We start from the raw sequence: 15,753 nt of genomic DNA, 5'->3' as shown, positions 1-15,753 counted from the left end.
GCACACTTCCAGCACTTTGTTCTTAGCACCCAAAGGTAATTCCAGATATTTTGTTGGTTGTGCATCTACCTAGCAACTGAATGTCTCAGCTAGGCCAAGAAAATTGTCAACTAAGTTGATAGGGAGGAGATGACTCTTCCACCAATTGACATGGAGGCTTGAAATGCTCTACTAAATAGTGAGTATAGCACTTATGTGTCTAATCTGTGCCTCCTTTGCATTACAGAACATAAGAGCATCATCAACATAGAAAAAGTGTGTGATCTCCAGCTCCTTCCCTCTCCTAGCAAGTGCACTAAATCCTATCCCACCCATTAGTCTTTGCCTTCAGGAACATGTGATTCAACCCTCCATGGCTATTAAGAATAGGAATAGGGACATAGGATCTCCCTGTCTAAGACCGCTCTGAGATTGGAAGAATCCTTCAGTGTTTCCATTTATGAGGAGGGAAAACTTCACACTTGAAATGCAGATGCAGTTATTGATCCAGCCAAACCACTTGTTACCAAATCCCATGTCCTTTAGAGTTTTTAGAAGGAAATTCCAGTTAACATGGTCATAGATTTTCTCAATGTCTAGTTTGCATAGAATCCTCAGTTTCTTCTGCTTTACCGTGGAGTTGACCAATTCATTAGCCAACAACGTTGCATCCATTATTTGCCTACATCTCAAAAAAGCCATTTGGTGTTCATCAACCAATTTCACTATCACTGTCTTCATTCTCTCAGTTAGCAACTTGGAGTTGATTTTATAGACTACTCCTATCAAACTGATTGGTCTGAAGTCTTTTAGCTCAATTGCATCAGGTTTCTTTGGGATTAAAGCGATGAATGTAACATTAAATGATTTCTCAAACGCACTCCTCTGATGGAAATTTGTATACTCAACATTAAGCCCTCTTTCAAAATATCCCAACATTTCTTAAAGAAATCCATAGTGAAGTCATCAGGGACATGTGCTTTGTCCCTATCACACTAGTTGATGATTAGTAGCACTTCCTCTTCTGTAAATGGTCTTTGTAACCATTCATTTTCTTCTACAGAGACTGTTGGATATCCTACAAAACAAAAGAGGGTCTCTAGGATTCAAGTTCTGAGTAGAGTCTGGCATTTAATACAGATGACAGGGTAATAGAGGAAGTTGCTTTAATGGTTCCAAATCCCACAATGTTATGTGTTGAGCCATCAACTACCATTACTTGAGAGGGTGCTTTGTGTGGTCGAAAGGTAGAAAATATATTTGGATTACGTGTCATGTGATTTGTAGTACCTGAATCAATCACCCAGTTGTTCAAAGAGGAGACCGCATATGCTTTTCTTGAATCAACAAGGGTAGTAGTTGAAATGAATTCTTTAAAGGATTATCGATACTAAGAGGACTCCACAAACTCATTCGCCGAAACCAAAATTGTCTTACCCTCATAATTTATAGCCATATTTACTCCTTTCTAATTGTTTGAGTTATAGTTTCCAACATAAAATACCCAAAATATCAATATATGAGAAGCCAACAAACACAAACAATACCAACAAATACAATCCAGTACTGAAAAAGCAATTCGTTAATATCAAGACATGCAAAATTTTATGGGATTAAGTCCATACAAAATTTGAACGAAGTTATAAATTCACGACATTGACCCAAGTCAACATTTTGGGTTAATAAAGCCGGTTTAATTATTTAAGTCAACATTGCATGACTTAAGTCAAATCCAACTACATTGGGCTAGGTTGGGCCTCTACAAATTGGTCCCCCCACATGTTTTAAGCCCAAGGGTCCATTAGGATTACTTGGAGGCTACCCTAAAACCTTCATCAATGCCTATATAAAATAAAGGGGCTACATTTCTCTTTGGAAGCATTTTGAAAATTCTATAACATCTTTGAAGATTCTAAGATGGAATTGGACAAAGACAAGAGAGTGTTCGACTGGAACAACGGCCAACAAAGACTAATTACATAGATAACTACTCCTCCTTTCTCCTTAAGGCTTTAAGGTGAACTGTATGGAGGTAGGAAAGAAAGACGTCCTCACCTTCTTTGGTGTCAGTGAGAGCAATTTGAGTATCCCTCGTGCACCTTCTTTTGTAGATAGAATCCTTAATGAGTGGAAACAAGCAACCTTACTAAGAAAGGTGCTTGTTGAGTAAGGACGACTTTCAGGACAACCCTTGGTATAGGTTGGGCACTTGAGCGCATGATTGGTCCATTGAATATTGTACAGGCCCCTAAGCCTCTTGAGCGCAGGCATGCATACATCTTATATCATGATCATGTCAATGCAATCAACACGCCAAAGTTCATTTATTTGTTCTATTAAGTACTTCTTTCACGCCATTAGCTTTGAAATTGTCTCCCTTTGCCAGTTCACCTCAATGAAATTCTTAAGAAAAGCCTAGCTTTAGAAGGTCATCAATAATATTTGATTCTAAGAAATTAGCAACCAATTCTCCCAACAAAATAATTGTAGTCGATATTCAAATATCAGATTAATTTGACATAAGGATCAAGCATCCACAAAACACTATTAATTCAATATTGAGCAAAACTCAACAAATCGTGACAACACCAAATAGAAACCAGATCTAAATCACAGAAGCTTCAGGGAAAATATGAGCTTGTAAGTAGTTTTCAGAAAACAATATGAACCTAGAAGCGAGGAAGAGTTACCCAAACAGTGTTTCAACACTAAACAAAACTCAAGGTATGTCGAAACTTATAAGACGACCGGATGTTCAATCTTTGAAAGATTTTGATGGAGCACGCGCCTCCACACGTTGACGTGTGACTGACAGACGAGAGATGTAGGTGGTGCGTGGTGGAAATTGATCACTTTGAAAGTGATCGAAAGGATGCTCTGCCTACTCCCACAGTGGCGGTGACACAAATTGACTGAAAGTGATTGATTCGACTCTGTTTCTGTAAGACAACAAAACAAGATCGAGTTGCCTTTCAAAACATAGCCAAAACAAGATCAAGGAACCTATAGACTCTGATACCATTGAATGGAAGTTGATGATCTTATTCCAATAGGTAAGCAAGATATAAATATAATACATTAGGTGCTAACTTAGGAAAGAAAATAAAGAGGGAATCCTACAAATCTGCTAGCTAATTATTTTTTTGTTGACCGTAGTGTTCGGGCCAATTTTCACGCACCTTGACTAATTATAAGAGATTTCTACAAATTTACTATCTAATTATGCCTATGTACATTACTAAGAATGATGTCTATATACATTTTGTAACAATTAGTTCCTTTGACCACATTTATATAAGGTAGTTGGACTTGATACGCAGTCAAAGAAAGAAAGAAAGACTTTTGAAAACTATGGCTAAAATAAGTCATAAATGTTTGTGTGACTATAGATCATCTCATTAAGGGTAAAATGAACATTTTAAAGTTAATTTTTTTACTAAAAATACAAATGTGTCATTCCTTTTGGGACTAACTAAAATGGAAAGTAAATTATATAAACTGGGATAGAAGAGTATATATATGTGTGTGGTTCCTTTTTGGTTGAATGCTTGTTTTCATAGGTGATAAAGCTTATAACTGTAGATTGATTCACTCAGAAGTTTGCTTTTACTGTGCTTTGTGATCATCAAGTTCTGCTAGGTGTGCTGACGTTTTCTGGTACTCTTCTTTAATATGCTTTGGTTTAGGAAAGTTAATTTTTAGAGATATGATTAGTTCTTTGAAGGGAAAAAGTAAGATCTTTCATGGCTTTCTCTTTTAGATTTTTTGTCATGGTTCTGTAAAGCTTTCCTTTTTCGATATGCTTTGATATGCTTTTCCTTGAGTTGAGGGTCAATTATAAAATCTTATTTTAGATGCACAATATTTATGGTAGTTTTTGGTCATATACTAACACTCATCCGTTTTATGAATCCTCTTTAAGAGCTTACTTTTTTCATGTTTGTGCCTTTCCTTGTAGATCTAAATGAAAATGAACACCAATCAAACATGCAATAACTCCTTCTGGACTAAGGAGGAGGATAAACTCTTTGAGAATACTGTTGCGGTCAACAAGGATAACAACAATCTATTAGAGGAAATGGAAGAAGCACTTCCTGGGAAATCGGCTGATGAAGATATATTAATTGAAGATATCAATATCATCGAGTCTGGATATGTCCCATTACCTAATCATCTTAAAATGCAATACCAGAATTCAAAAGCAGATGCAGAATGGCGAAAAGGGGCTTCTTGGACAGAACAGGAACACAGGCCAGTTTCTAGTACAGTTCTTGAGGACGACATGAATAATCTGAATTGATGTTTATATCATTTCTTGTAATTGATTGCACGATTTACATTTTTACTAAAACGGAATTTCCAATATTCTTATTTCTCACTGACCAAGTTGGTGTGCTTCTAAACATCTCATATATTATTGATAGAGTACACCTTCATAGATGTCATTGGTGTATTTGGTCTTCATAAAAGCTTCAGTTCTGGAGATATTTTGTGTAACTTGTAGCTAAGACAAACGATGCTTACACGTATTTCATCTAATTGAATATCACGTGAAGAGTCCCTTTTATGCTGTTCTGCAATCTTGTTTCCTGGATTAACTTCAAAGCTGATAATAACTTATTTCTCTATCTTTCCTGCTATAGGTCATTTCTCCGGGGCTTAGAAATAAATGAAAAAGGTGACTGGAGAAGTATATCTAGGCAGAAGGAGGATGCTGAAGCCACTGGAACTTCCCAAGCTCCACACACCGAGGATATGATTGGGTCTCCTTACGGAGGATCACAAGCAGTGCCAAACACTAGCAATGAGAGCATGTTGCCTCGAGAAAGCACCAATGCGGAGCAGATGATAGAAGTTGTTGGAGGAGAGTCCACAGACCATAATGCTGTTGTCAATGTTGGGTCTGATGTGAATGTTGATGCTGGAAGTTCCCTATTACCCAGCAAACAATCATGTACTGCTCCTAGCAGTGGAACTTACGGTCATCCTATCGCTAGAATTGGGAGTGAACTTGAAGCATTGCTCACTGAACCCGTGGATGAAGATAATGATATCACTACCATTTTTTATGTTGGGAAATTACCAACTTCTTATCCCGTGCTGTTTGATGCTGCTTTAAGCGGAATCCCCCGCTATTCAGCTGCAGAGGCGGCTCTTGCTCAGTTACCTCCCTTTGATGATGAAGGCATTTTTGATCCGGATGACCTGTTCACAGATCCGATGTTCTGATTTGGTGGAGGAGAGGCACTTGCTTTTTTTTTTGTGAAGACTTATGCCATTATGTTAGACAGTATTGCTCTTCTTTATCTATTCTTAATCTGCTTTAGGGAGCAAGATTTTGTGTATCTTCAAACTCTTTTGAGAGACTAGCTAGGTGGATTTTGGTTGAAAATTTTCAAAAGAAAATGGTAGCAATTTGATTTCTTGCAAGCTCTTTGTTTATGTAGTTTGTTGGTTTATCTTTTTGCCAAAAACCTCTTACAAGCTAATGGTTCAAACTAGAATCAAATGCTACTAAGCTAAGTGTATTTCTGTATTCTTATGGCTACCTTATCATAAAACATATCTAGTGTTATGAGGAGTTGTATACCAAATTGGTACGACTGAAAGAATGAGAACAATGAGTAATTTACTAACCACCAGCCCACCACCAGCGGAGTGGGATGAGGGTGGGGTGTCTGGACCGTTTTTGAGATTTTTTTATCGATCAAATGATCAAAATGCTTCTTAATGTATGGGGTGGGACTATTTTAGTCTTTCATAAATACCACTTAACCAGTATAGACCTTAATGTATAGAAAACAGTGATCCTTTTCCTTCTGTCACCAGTGTGTGCCTGCAACAATGGAGTGTACATTTTTATTGCTTTCCTTATCACGTAGTTTTGTTCTTGCAGCAAGACTCCCAGTTGGTTTAAAGTTTCGAAGGCAGCCATATATTAATTATTGGTGCAAGAGTTTCCATCAAAGGTAGAAAAAAATTGCTCTTTCTTCTCATCATATCAGATTTGGTTTTCGTCTAAATTGACCTCATTTAGAGAAAGCTTTCTCAAAGAACCGCAGTTGATGAGTTAACCAAGCTTGAAAGTTGCAACCATGTTTAGAGAGAATACTAATCTTGTCTCTTTAAAACTAATCTCAATGAGGCAATCAGGCAGTATGTCTCCTTATGGTCACATAATTCTTATTATTAATGTGCAAACATACCTTAAAAAACTGATTTTGTAGTTCGATTTGCTGCAAAACTTGATAATCAGCTCTTTGTCACGCATCTGCAATTTGAATCCAGCACTCTTTCCTTATGATGCTGAGTAAATTTAGTCCTCAATCATCGAAAGGAAACAGATGTTGGCACATCAGGTGCACAGGTACCACATAGTGTTACGAAAACTGGTGTACCCTTATGCCTTAGCTCTTATACTAAGTTCAAGTATTATACCAAATGCAACAACAGATTGAGGACCAACACAAATGAACACTCATTTCACAAAAGTGTGCTTATACTAAAGAGCTGTGGTTCAAATATTACAACTTCTTCTTGTCTCTTAATGTTGTGGAATCGAATCCACTATATAGAGTCAACTGCTTGAGCAGTTTAGCCATTTTGAGCAATGTTTCTCAACAATGGTGAGATTCATTCTCTCAGCTACACCATTGTCTTTTCATGTCTGATCTCATTGCTTGAATATTACTGCTCAAATTCCATTGTCAGTGTAGAGACGCTTTAGCTTTCAACCTGTCTCCCTTTTCACCATAGCATGAAACTTTTGGAATACTTGAAACACCGGATGTTTAGTTTTCAAGATATAAACCCACAACTTTCGTGAAGTATAGTCTAAATTGACCTCATTTAGAGAAAACTTTCTCAAAGAACGTTATTCCCTTTTAAAATATTGTCACTTCATGATAACCATAAAGAGTGGACTGATTCAAGGATGACATTAATAATATTTGTTATTATTCCCTTTTATGATCCAGTAGGAGTCAATTTTTCCTTTTTGAAGCTGTACTTGTACTAAATGTAAAGTCACACTATTCATCACATGAAGGAGTAAGTGAGCTCCGAGATGTTGAATCTGTTGCACGAGGAAGAGGAAAGAAAGGGAAAAGAAGAGTATATAAAACGTTGTGTGTATATCATAACGCCAACCTCAAAGATAGAGTCAACTGCTTCAAGGATTGACATCGATTGATATATCTGATAACAAACCTTCAAATCCACATGTCTACAAAAATATATTGGAATCTTGATACTGCTTGGTAATTTTTTGACTTAAATAAACAACACCAATGAAATGATAGTTAGAAATAATCTTACCTCACCAATAGATTAATAAACTTTAGAGAGAAATTAACTGCATCACCAATCTAATAAAAATTATTATTTCACCCTCTTTGTAAGGCTCCTTCGTGCTAGCTTCCAACTTCTGAGTTCCACAGGATTTTCCGATCAAATTTGTAGGCTTTTACTTCTTTTAAATGTCAATGGCTAGGCTTTCTTTCATGACAAGTAGACCGACTCAAATTCTTCATATACATCAAACGATCCATGAAACTGTAACCATTTCACTTGTTGATTGCAGGTTAAGTCTCCTCGGATGACAACTCAATAGCAAAACAGTCACAAGCATTGAAAACTCCTAAAGTGAGGCTCTATATATCTATATCTAAAATGACAACTTGGCCTGGGGTATAACAACTGTGTGTGCCCTCTGAACTTAATTTTTTTGTCAAAATGAATGGAAACTTGAGACCATGAGGCCGAGTTTGATAGAAATTTGTTCAACTTACAAAGCCATGCCAAATCTAAATTGTGGCAAAGCAAATCTATTTTTGAGTGCTTTAGCTGTCTTGACTCTCTTGCAACTTTCAGCTCAAGAATCATAAATCACGTATATATTCTAGCGAATACCAAATTTGGAGCATCAATCTTCCTTGTGCCACCTGAATCGTCCTTAATCTTCAAGAGAATTAGGAATTGAGATCTAGAAATAAGGTGCTTGAGATTCCATCACATGTCCACATGGGGTGATATGATATATCTAAATATTTCAGATTCTAACATTCAATAACATCCAAATTTTCTGGTGAAGAACTAGAATAATACAAGTGTTCAAGATTGATGCTTCAACACCCTGGTTTCTTGTTGTACAAATGGAAACTGACCTGATCTTTTGAAGATTTAGCAGCTCAATCTTTTTCAACCTTCTATAACAATGCTCAAGTGTGAGTTAGTGATTGACCTCCTTCACCTGACAAAAAAGTAATAACATCACAAGAAAAGATCGCATTGAAGTTGGTTATAAGCGAATTTCGTCCTCTGAATAGCTAGCTAAATAATCATTTGGCAAAGGTAGTTCTTAAATGTTCACTTCTTTTCCCTTTTATCTTGGTCTACATTCTTTGTTTCCGGGCAGGAGGTGAAGGACATAAGAGAAGATTTTTCCTGTAGGTAAGGAAGAGGCGAAAAAGGAGCATTAGTCACTGAGCCCATGGACGAAGACAATGATATCAGTTCCATTTTTGATGTTGGGAAAGCACCAACTGCTCATAGTGGAATGTCCAGATATATATGCAGCTGCAGGGGCAGCTCCTGCTAAGTCACCTCCCTTTGCCCCCTCAGCTAAACTCCCGTTGACGATGAAGGCACTTTTAATCTGAATGACTTGTTCACAGATCAGATGTTCTGATTTGATGGAGGAGAAGCTGTTAAGTTTGATATTAGTTGCTCACAACCAGATAGGCTGTTAATATTGATACTGCACTTGGTTTTTTGAAGATCTGTTTATCAATTAAATGATCAAAATGGTCCTTAATGTATGGGGTTGGACTATTTTAGTCATTTATATATACCTAGTAATCGAAATATGTGTAGAAAAAGTGACCTTTTTCCTCCCGCCACCACCTTTAATATATCATTTTTTCATACATTAAGGACTATTTTGATTACATGGTATATATGAACTAAAAGGATCACTTTTCTGTACATTAAGGACTTTCTGTTTAAACTCCCCCTTCTGACATGTTATGTGAACTCCCTGTCTTGCAAAAGTAATAGCCAATGTGGTTTTTAGTTGTTGCAGCAAATAGATTTCATGTAATACATGTCAGAGTTCACATTGAAAACAAAACACCAAAGAGATTGTCTCCTTGCAAATGTCTATTTGTTCGAGTGTGTAAATAAATTGCAAACATGATCCAATTAATAAAGGGAAAATAGTATAAAATAACAAACTATTAATTCAAAATAAATGTTATAACCACAGTTTCAATTAATTCTGATCCGTAGTAAACACTTTGTCATTCCCCTCTCTCTCCTGAATCTCGCTCGCCACTCTCCCTAAATCTCGCTCGCCACACTCCCTCACCTCTCTCACTTTATACAAACACAAATGTATAAATTGTGTTTGTGTTTGTATAAAGCGAAAGAGAACTGTATATGCAAATACAAATACATATTTCTTCGTCCTACACACTTATAATTATACAAATACAAATTTTCTCCTGCTCAATTCTCTTTTTGTTTTTCTCTCTCTTTTCACTTTATACAAACACAAATTATACAAAATACAATGTATAATTTGTGTTTGTATAAAACGAGAGATATTTGATATATACAATTATTTTAACTCGATTCAATTGTATACGAATTTAAATTTTATTTAGATATACAAACACAAATTTGTTATAAAATAATATATTGTGGATGTCGACTACATCAATAAGTTACTCCATACTTTCCTCCATTATGAAGATAACCATAACCTCCATAACCTCCACCTTTATAACCATTATTCTTGTAACCTTTCACTTCCATAACCTCCCCATTATATTCATGTTAATGTCATGTTTATGACTAACCTTTTGTATGCCTCTATGTTACACTATAAATAGAGGCATAAGGGTTCATATTGTAGACACTTGAAGATTTGGTGTACACTTGAAAGAAAGAAAGTTATCTCATATTGTTCCTCTTGTCTTTATCTTTATATTGTTCTTTTGTTCTTAAGTTTTACAACACGTTATCAGCACGAGTTGCTCATTCTCTGTCAAGAATCAATGGTAGGTATTTCTTGATTTTTATGAATTATTCTAGTAAACTTTTCGGTTGCACGGTATACTTCATATCCTATATATTATTTGTACTAACAAAGTTTGTTTTGTGGTTATTTTAAAATGGTAAGTAAATCATGATTATCTTCATAACAATGTTGAGAGAGACTATTAAAATGTTTTAATTTGTTTTAACTTGGGATTTTATATGGTTCCAACATGTTGTTCTAATTAATTAGTTTTGTTCATTTTTACTCAATTTTAAGTCAAATCAGATTATATTTATGGTATTCAATATTTATTTTTTTGGTAATGCATTTGGTTTATTAAGACATTGATTGAGGGTAAGATTGTGAATTCAAGTTTCACCACACCAAGGGGGTAAGACATTGAGTAAAGTCTCGGTGCACCATGATAATAAGAAGTTGGGTTCAAGTCCCACTGATTTATGACCAAAGCGTCTTTATATGGGTAAGATATTGGGTTTAAGTCCTAATGCACTATAGTGATGATATGATGATGACTAACATAAAGTTGTATACTTTTGATTCACTCCATTCTCTTTTGTGAATATGGTAGCAATGCATAATATGTCTGAAAGATGACAAGTGATGTAATGTATGAATATGAGCGTGGTAAAATGTTAATGGTCATCATTATGTTATGGTAATTAAAAGAAAGAACAATATGAGTTCTTAAGATGATCCTTCAAAATGTGAAGGTAATTTTTATCCGTTAAAGTGGTATGAAAAGTTATTGGCAACATTGTTGTTGGTGCAACCCAATTTGAAAAGTTTTGTAAATCATCCATCAAAATAAAGGAATACAAAGTGGTAGTACATTTGATACATTTGACCTCTTAAAGTGATGTTGAGGTGAGTCACATAAATTTGATAAATGCGAAAGCATGACAATGAGTTTCTAATAAAATATTATGGTGCATGTTCAAATGGTTATGGTCTATTTCTTAAAGAAAATGTGACTTGTGTTCATATGGAAAAGAACATGTTCATGTATTGTTGGATGAATTTCACATCTCACCTCTACGAGAGGTTTGAGAGATTGAAAGGAAATATTTTGACATAAATGATCATTTTGGTCATATACTTTGAGTACTACACAAATATTGTGGTATGTTTTATTATGAACTATTGGAGGACAAAAGAAAGAAATAAATCTTTTCTATAAAAGTTGTGGCCATGATCAAAATAAATATTGTTGTGTGACAACACAAATTTGTCATTGGTTGTCAAGAAATAAGTCTTGCATGTGATAATTTTAACCATGACAATAATAATAATTTTCTCCTTGAAGGAGATGGTCACCATAAGAATGGCGTTGTGAAATTTGTGGTAGTACACAAAATTAATTGACAGTTCCGAAAGGGCTAATTTGTTACTAGCTGGAGGAATGAAATTGTTCATAATATTGGGGTTGTAGTAAGTCTCAAAAGAAACTTTAAGTTTCGGAAGAATTGAAAAGACAAAAAATATTATATTGAGACTATAAATTATGGAAAGATTTAATATCTTCAAATTACTACAACCAAAGTGGTTTATAAATATTTATGTATAATATTACCCATTTTTTCCCCATTGTTTGTTGTATGCAAATATGGGCATGATGATGGAATCACATGCAAAAGTAAACTAGAAGTTTACTAGAATAAATATCAGTTGGCATAATCGGTTGGCCATTCCGATTCAAATGTGATGCAAAAGAAATTGAGAATTCATGTGACTATATGTTTGAAGAAATAAAAGATTCTTCAAGAATTCTCTTGTGTTGTTTGTTCTCATGATAAAATAATCATTGTATTAGCTAAGGTTGGGATTGTATCCCCTGAAATTATTTGGAACATATAAAAAGGTGAATATGGGCCCGTTCACCTGCCATGTGGATCGCTTACTATTATAATTTAATAGATGCATCTATGGTATGGTCACATGTGCATTTGTATCAACTTACAAATTGGTTTTTGTAAGGTTGTTTGCTCAAATTGTTAAATTAAGAGCACAGTTCCAAACTGTAAAATTATGTTGATAATACCGGTTGGTTTAGCAGAAATTGTTTGCCTCCAATTATAGCTAGACCATTGATTATGAGAACAAATCTCTCAAATAAAATTTGGTATGAAATGAGTTTATTTAACGTGTATGCATCAAGCCAACAAGGTTCTTCCATCACAATTGGTTCAGGGTCAGGAATCAAATAATTTCCATCTAAAAAAATTGATGTGTGCACATATGATTTTATTGCTCCACCACACACAAAGATGGATCCCCAAATGAGGTTGGGGGTAAATGTTAGATTCCTAACATTAGGGGGAGGTATGTTTAGCAGTTGAAAATTATGTGTGGGGTGAATTATGTAACATCCGGTAAGTTGAAATAACTATGAAGAGGCTTAGAATCGAAAATAGTCATTTCTGGAAGGAATTCAAAAATCTGGAAAAATGGTTTAGTGTGGAAAAAAAAGTGAGTTTTTGGCCAAATTTGAGCAGTCATAACTCCTATCTCAGGATGATTTAGGAGTATTTCCAGTCAAGTTTGCGACGCTTGTGGAATGATCTTTCCAACGCCACCGAGTTTGCTCGATTCCGAGTTCGTGTGAGTGAGTTATGCCCTTTGGAAGTTGGGCAGTTGGCAGGGAAATCTGTCCGGAAATTTTAAGGGCATTTTGGTCTTTTCCCTAACCAATTCTTTTGGTTATATTGTTGTGTTAGACTGATTTTTTTGATCAGTTTGTTCCATTTTAAAGAGTGAGACTAAGGGTTTGAGAGTGAAGAGGAGAAGAAGAGGAGAAGAAGAGGAGAAAGAGAAGATCAAGCAAGGATTTTCGTTAAGGATCGTCGTGGATATCGTCGGGGGTGATCCCTACTAGGTATATGAGTTTATAGTGTTGGGTTGATCCTTTCCTCCAAGTGCCAAACTCATTTTTATTATTGAGAAAAAATTGATTGTGTTGTTGGAGTTGTTGGTTGTTGTTGATGTTGTTAATTGTGTTGTTGAAGTCCCTTGTTGATTTGGGCATGTTTCCGGTTGTGTTTTGAGTTGAAATCTATTGTATGTTGAGGGATTTATGATTCTAAGTATTTGGGGCTGGAAACCTTGAAGTTTAGAAGGTTTAGAGTTGGAGAAAAGAAGGAGAAAAGTCGAAGTTGTCGGGAAAAAGGGATGGCGTCGTGCCTTGCAGAGCGCCCCAAGAAGTGTTCTGAACCTCACCCCTTGGGGCGCCGCGCCTTGCAGAGCGCCTCAGCTGGCCTTCTGAGCTTCGAGGGCTGGCGCTCCGCGCCTTGCAGAGCGCCAAGGACGCCAAGTTCCCCCTTTTTTTTCATACTTTCTCATGCATGTACCTTGGTATTGTACCTATGTTTCATAGTTGTTTCCGATAGTCCAAGGTACGTTTAAATGTCAAGAACCCATCTATAAACGTGTGGTCATATACCTTGAATCCATAATCCAATTCAAGGCAAGTTAGTATCAAGTCAAAGTGAAGTTAGAATCAAGTCAAGTAAAGTTAAGAAGTAAGTCCTAACAAGTCTTTAAAGCTTTTCAAGAGTCGTTATTGAACGTTTTAACTTCGTTTCAAGTTTCAAGTCAAGCAAAGAATATAGAGTTTCAAGTTAAGTAAGGAGTCTTAAGTTTCAAGTCAAGTGAAGAGTATCAAGTTTCAAGTTAAGTCAAGAGCATAAAGTCGAGTCCATTTCTCAAAAGTTATTAGGGAACTATGTATTTCCCAAAGAAGTTCCTAAATGGTTTTACATTTAAGTAAGAAAGGAACATCGATTCCAAGAGAGCCTATGGGCTAGATTTTGAGCAATTATCTCAAACTAAAGAAAGACGTGTTTAAAACACTTATGAGCCAAAGTATTTTTGGGAGTAGTATTAAGCATCGAATTGGGGACACGAGTTCATATTAACTCAACTCTCCATAAGAACCATGCGCCAACATGGGACTTGACGTATCATTCTTTTTAGATGATCACGTAAGATTAAGCTAGTGGATCCACTAAGCAAAAGTAAGGTCCTATATCACGGCAAGGTATAAGATGGTCCTTGGGCTACGTGAGGTAAAACGTTGTATCACCACTAGGGCTCATAGTGGTGGTTGTCGGTTAAAGAATCTCCCACTAAAGCTATATTACTTTTATATAAGTAAAGTTGAGTTGTTATTGTTTTAATCATTAACGAACTAAGTTGTTTACAATGTTTTAAAAGCTTTATATATTGCATGTGTCGTATTGCTTTATATTTTGAGTTCAGTTATTCATGAGTTGAACAGAGCCAAGGTAAGAGTTCCTTTGTACTCCTTTCAAGCTTAAGTTGTGGTTTAGCTTTCCAAATCGCATACTCGTACATTTCATGTACTGATGCCAGTTGGCCTGCATCTTATTATGATGCAGACACAAGTACCCAGGATCAGCATCCAGCACGCCGTTGATCCAGCTGAGCACTTCAGAGTCAGTGGTGAGCCTCCTTGCTTTTCGGAGGACTCAGTTGTTTTGTTCTCTTAGTGTTGTTTTGTTAGGATGTTGTGGGGTCTGTCCCAACATCCATCTCAGTATTTTAGAGGCTTCATAGACAGTTAGTCAGTTAGTATTGAGTCTCTCATCTATGTATATATGTAAATTATTCTATTTTAGGACTCGAGTTGCCTTTTGGCCATATTTTTATCAGTTGGTTGTTTTATAACCTTTCACTGCATTGAGTTATGTTGTTGAGTTAATTTTCCGCTGAGTTAAGAAAGTTAGGTCAAGGGTTCGCTTGGGGCCAACAATGGTCTCCGAGTGCCGGTCCCGCCCAGGGTGTAGGCTCGGGGTGTGACAAATTATCTAGATCCTCGTTAAAAAAAAATATATGAACTTGAAGTTCACGAGATAATTCATTTGCAAAATGTTGCAAATAATTTGCCAGATATATTTGCTGACCCAATATTTTAATTAAGCTGCAAATGCTCTAATAAATAGTCCTTAAAGGATATAGTCTATGGTATGCCAGAAACGTGATAGACCAATCGATTCCAAACGTAAAACTCCTTGAGGAAGGAGATGAGCAAATTATCAAAATGGTCATGATAATGAGGTAAGTGCTTTGAAAGAGCACTGTGACATAACACTTCATAAAACCTTGGCAAAGGTTGAGGTACCTGAAAACGATAATAAATGAAGAGATCTCGATAAGTTATGTCGTATTGGAATCGATATCAAAATGACCGTCGATGGTATCTTTGATATGAAGTAGCATTCAATGCTATAAATGGTTACGAGGATCTTAAATTTGAATCTGTCATATAGTGTTGACAGATAAATGATTGGCACTATTCAAGTATATTTTGTTTCACTTAGAAAAGTGATATTTTTGATCTTATAGTTCATGGATCAAAATATAATATCAGTGTAGTACAAATGAATCATTGTGTGAAAGTATAACCGTAAGAAATAAAGTGCGGTTTGTGCCTCAGGGCATAAAGGGTTTCGCAAAAATCCTGACATTATTAAATGGAGATATATTCTTCAATGGTGGATGCAATGAGACTTGTTTCAGTTTGGCAATAGATGAAATACTTGAATATGCATAATGAATGATTATTATGTCTAACTAGACGATGAAGTTATATGAAAATCCTTGAAGGATTTAAAATGCCTTAAAGCAATTCCATTGAGTACCCAATGGTTTTGAGATTGCTTAACACAAAGAAAGAATCTTTTTGATCTCATGAA

At 35.8% G+C, this 15,753-nt stretch overlaps 2 protein-coding genes across 2 annotated transcripts in view; both read left to right on the top strand.

The window, feature by feature from the left end:
* Window positions 1-15,753, top strand: part of LOC125809305 (pentatricopeptide repeat-containing protein At3g22150, chloroplastic-like) — a 29,968-nt gene that overhangs the window by 9,382 nt on the left and 4,833 nt on the right. The gene's annotated exons all lie outside the window — the stretch shown is intronic.
* On the top strand, window positions 3,950-5,349 carry LOC125809321 (transcription factor MYBS1-like). The gene is made up of 2 exons (XM_049488980.1): window positions 3,950-4,230; window positions 4,623-5,349. Exons 1-2 carry the CDS (start codon window positions 3,950-3,952, stop codon window positions 5,206-5,208), a joined length of 867 nt encoding a protein of 288 aa, XP_049344937.1. The 3' UTR covers window positions 5,209-5,349.

Source organism: Solanum verrucosum, unplaced genomic scaffold (assembly GCF_900185275.1).
Source record: "Solanum verrucosum unplaced genomic scaffold, falcon-dt-bn FXZP01000062.1, whole genome shotgun sequence".
In the NCBI taxonomy this organism is placed as follows: domain Eukaryota; kingdom Viridiplantae; phylum Streptophyta; class Magnoliopsida; order Solanales; family Solanaceae; genus Solanum; species Solanum verrucosum.
Note: the sequence above shows the minus strand (reverse complement) of the source record. Positions and strands in the feature narration are given on the sequence as shown.

What these genes read in the sequence shown, in the direction of transcription:
- LOC125809321 (XM_049488980.1), top strand. Translation starts at nt 3,950, where the DNA reads ATGAACACCAATCAAACATGCAATAACTCCTTCTGGACTAAGGAGGAG. An exon ending in TGGACAGAACAGGAACACAG is followed by an intron (nt 4,231 to 4,622) that starts GCCAGTTTCTAG and finishes TTCCTGCTATAG; the next exon opens with GTCATTTCTCCGGGGCTTAG.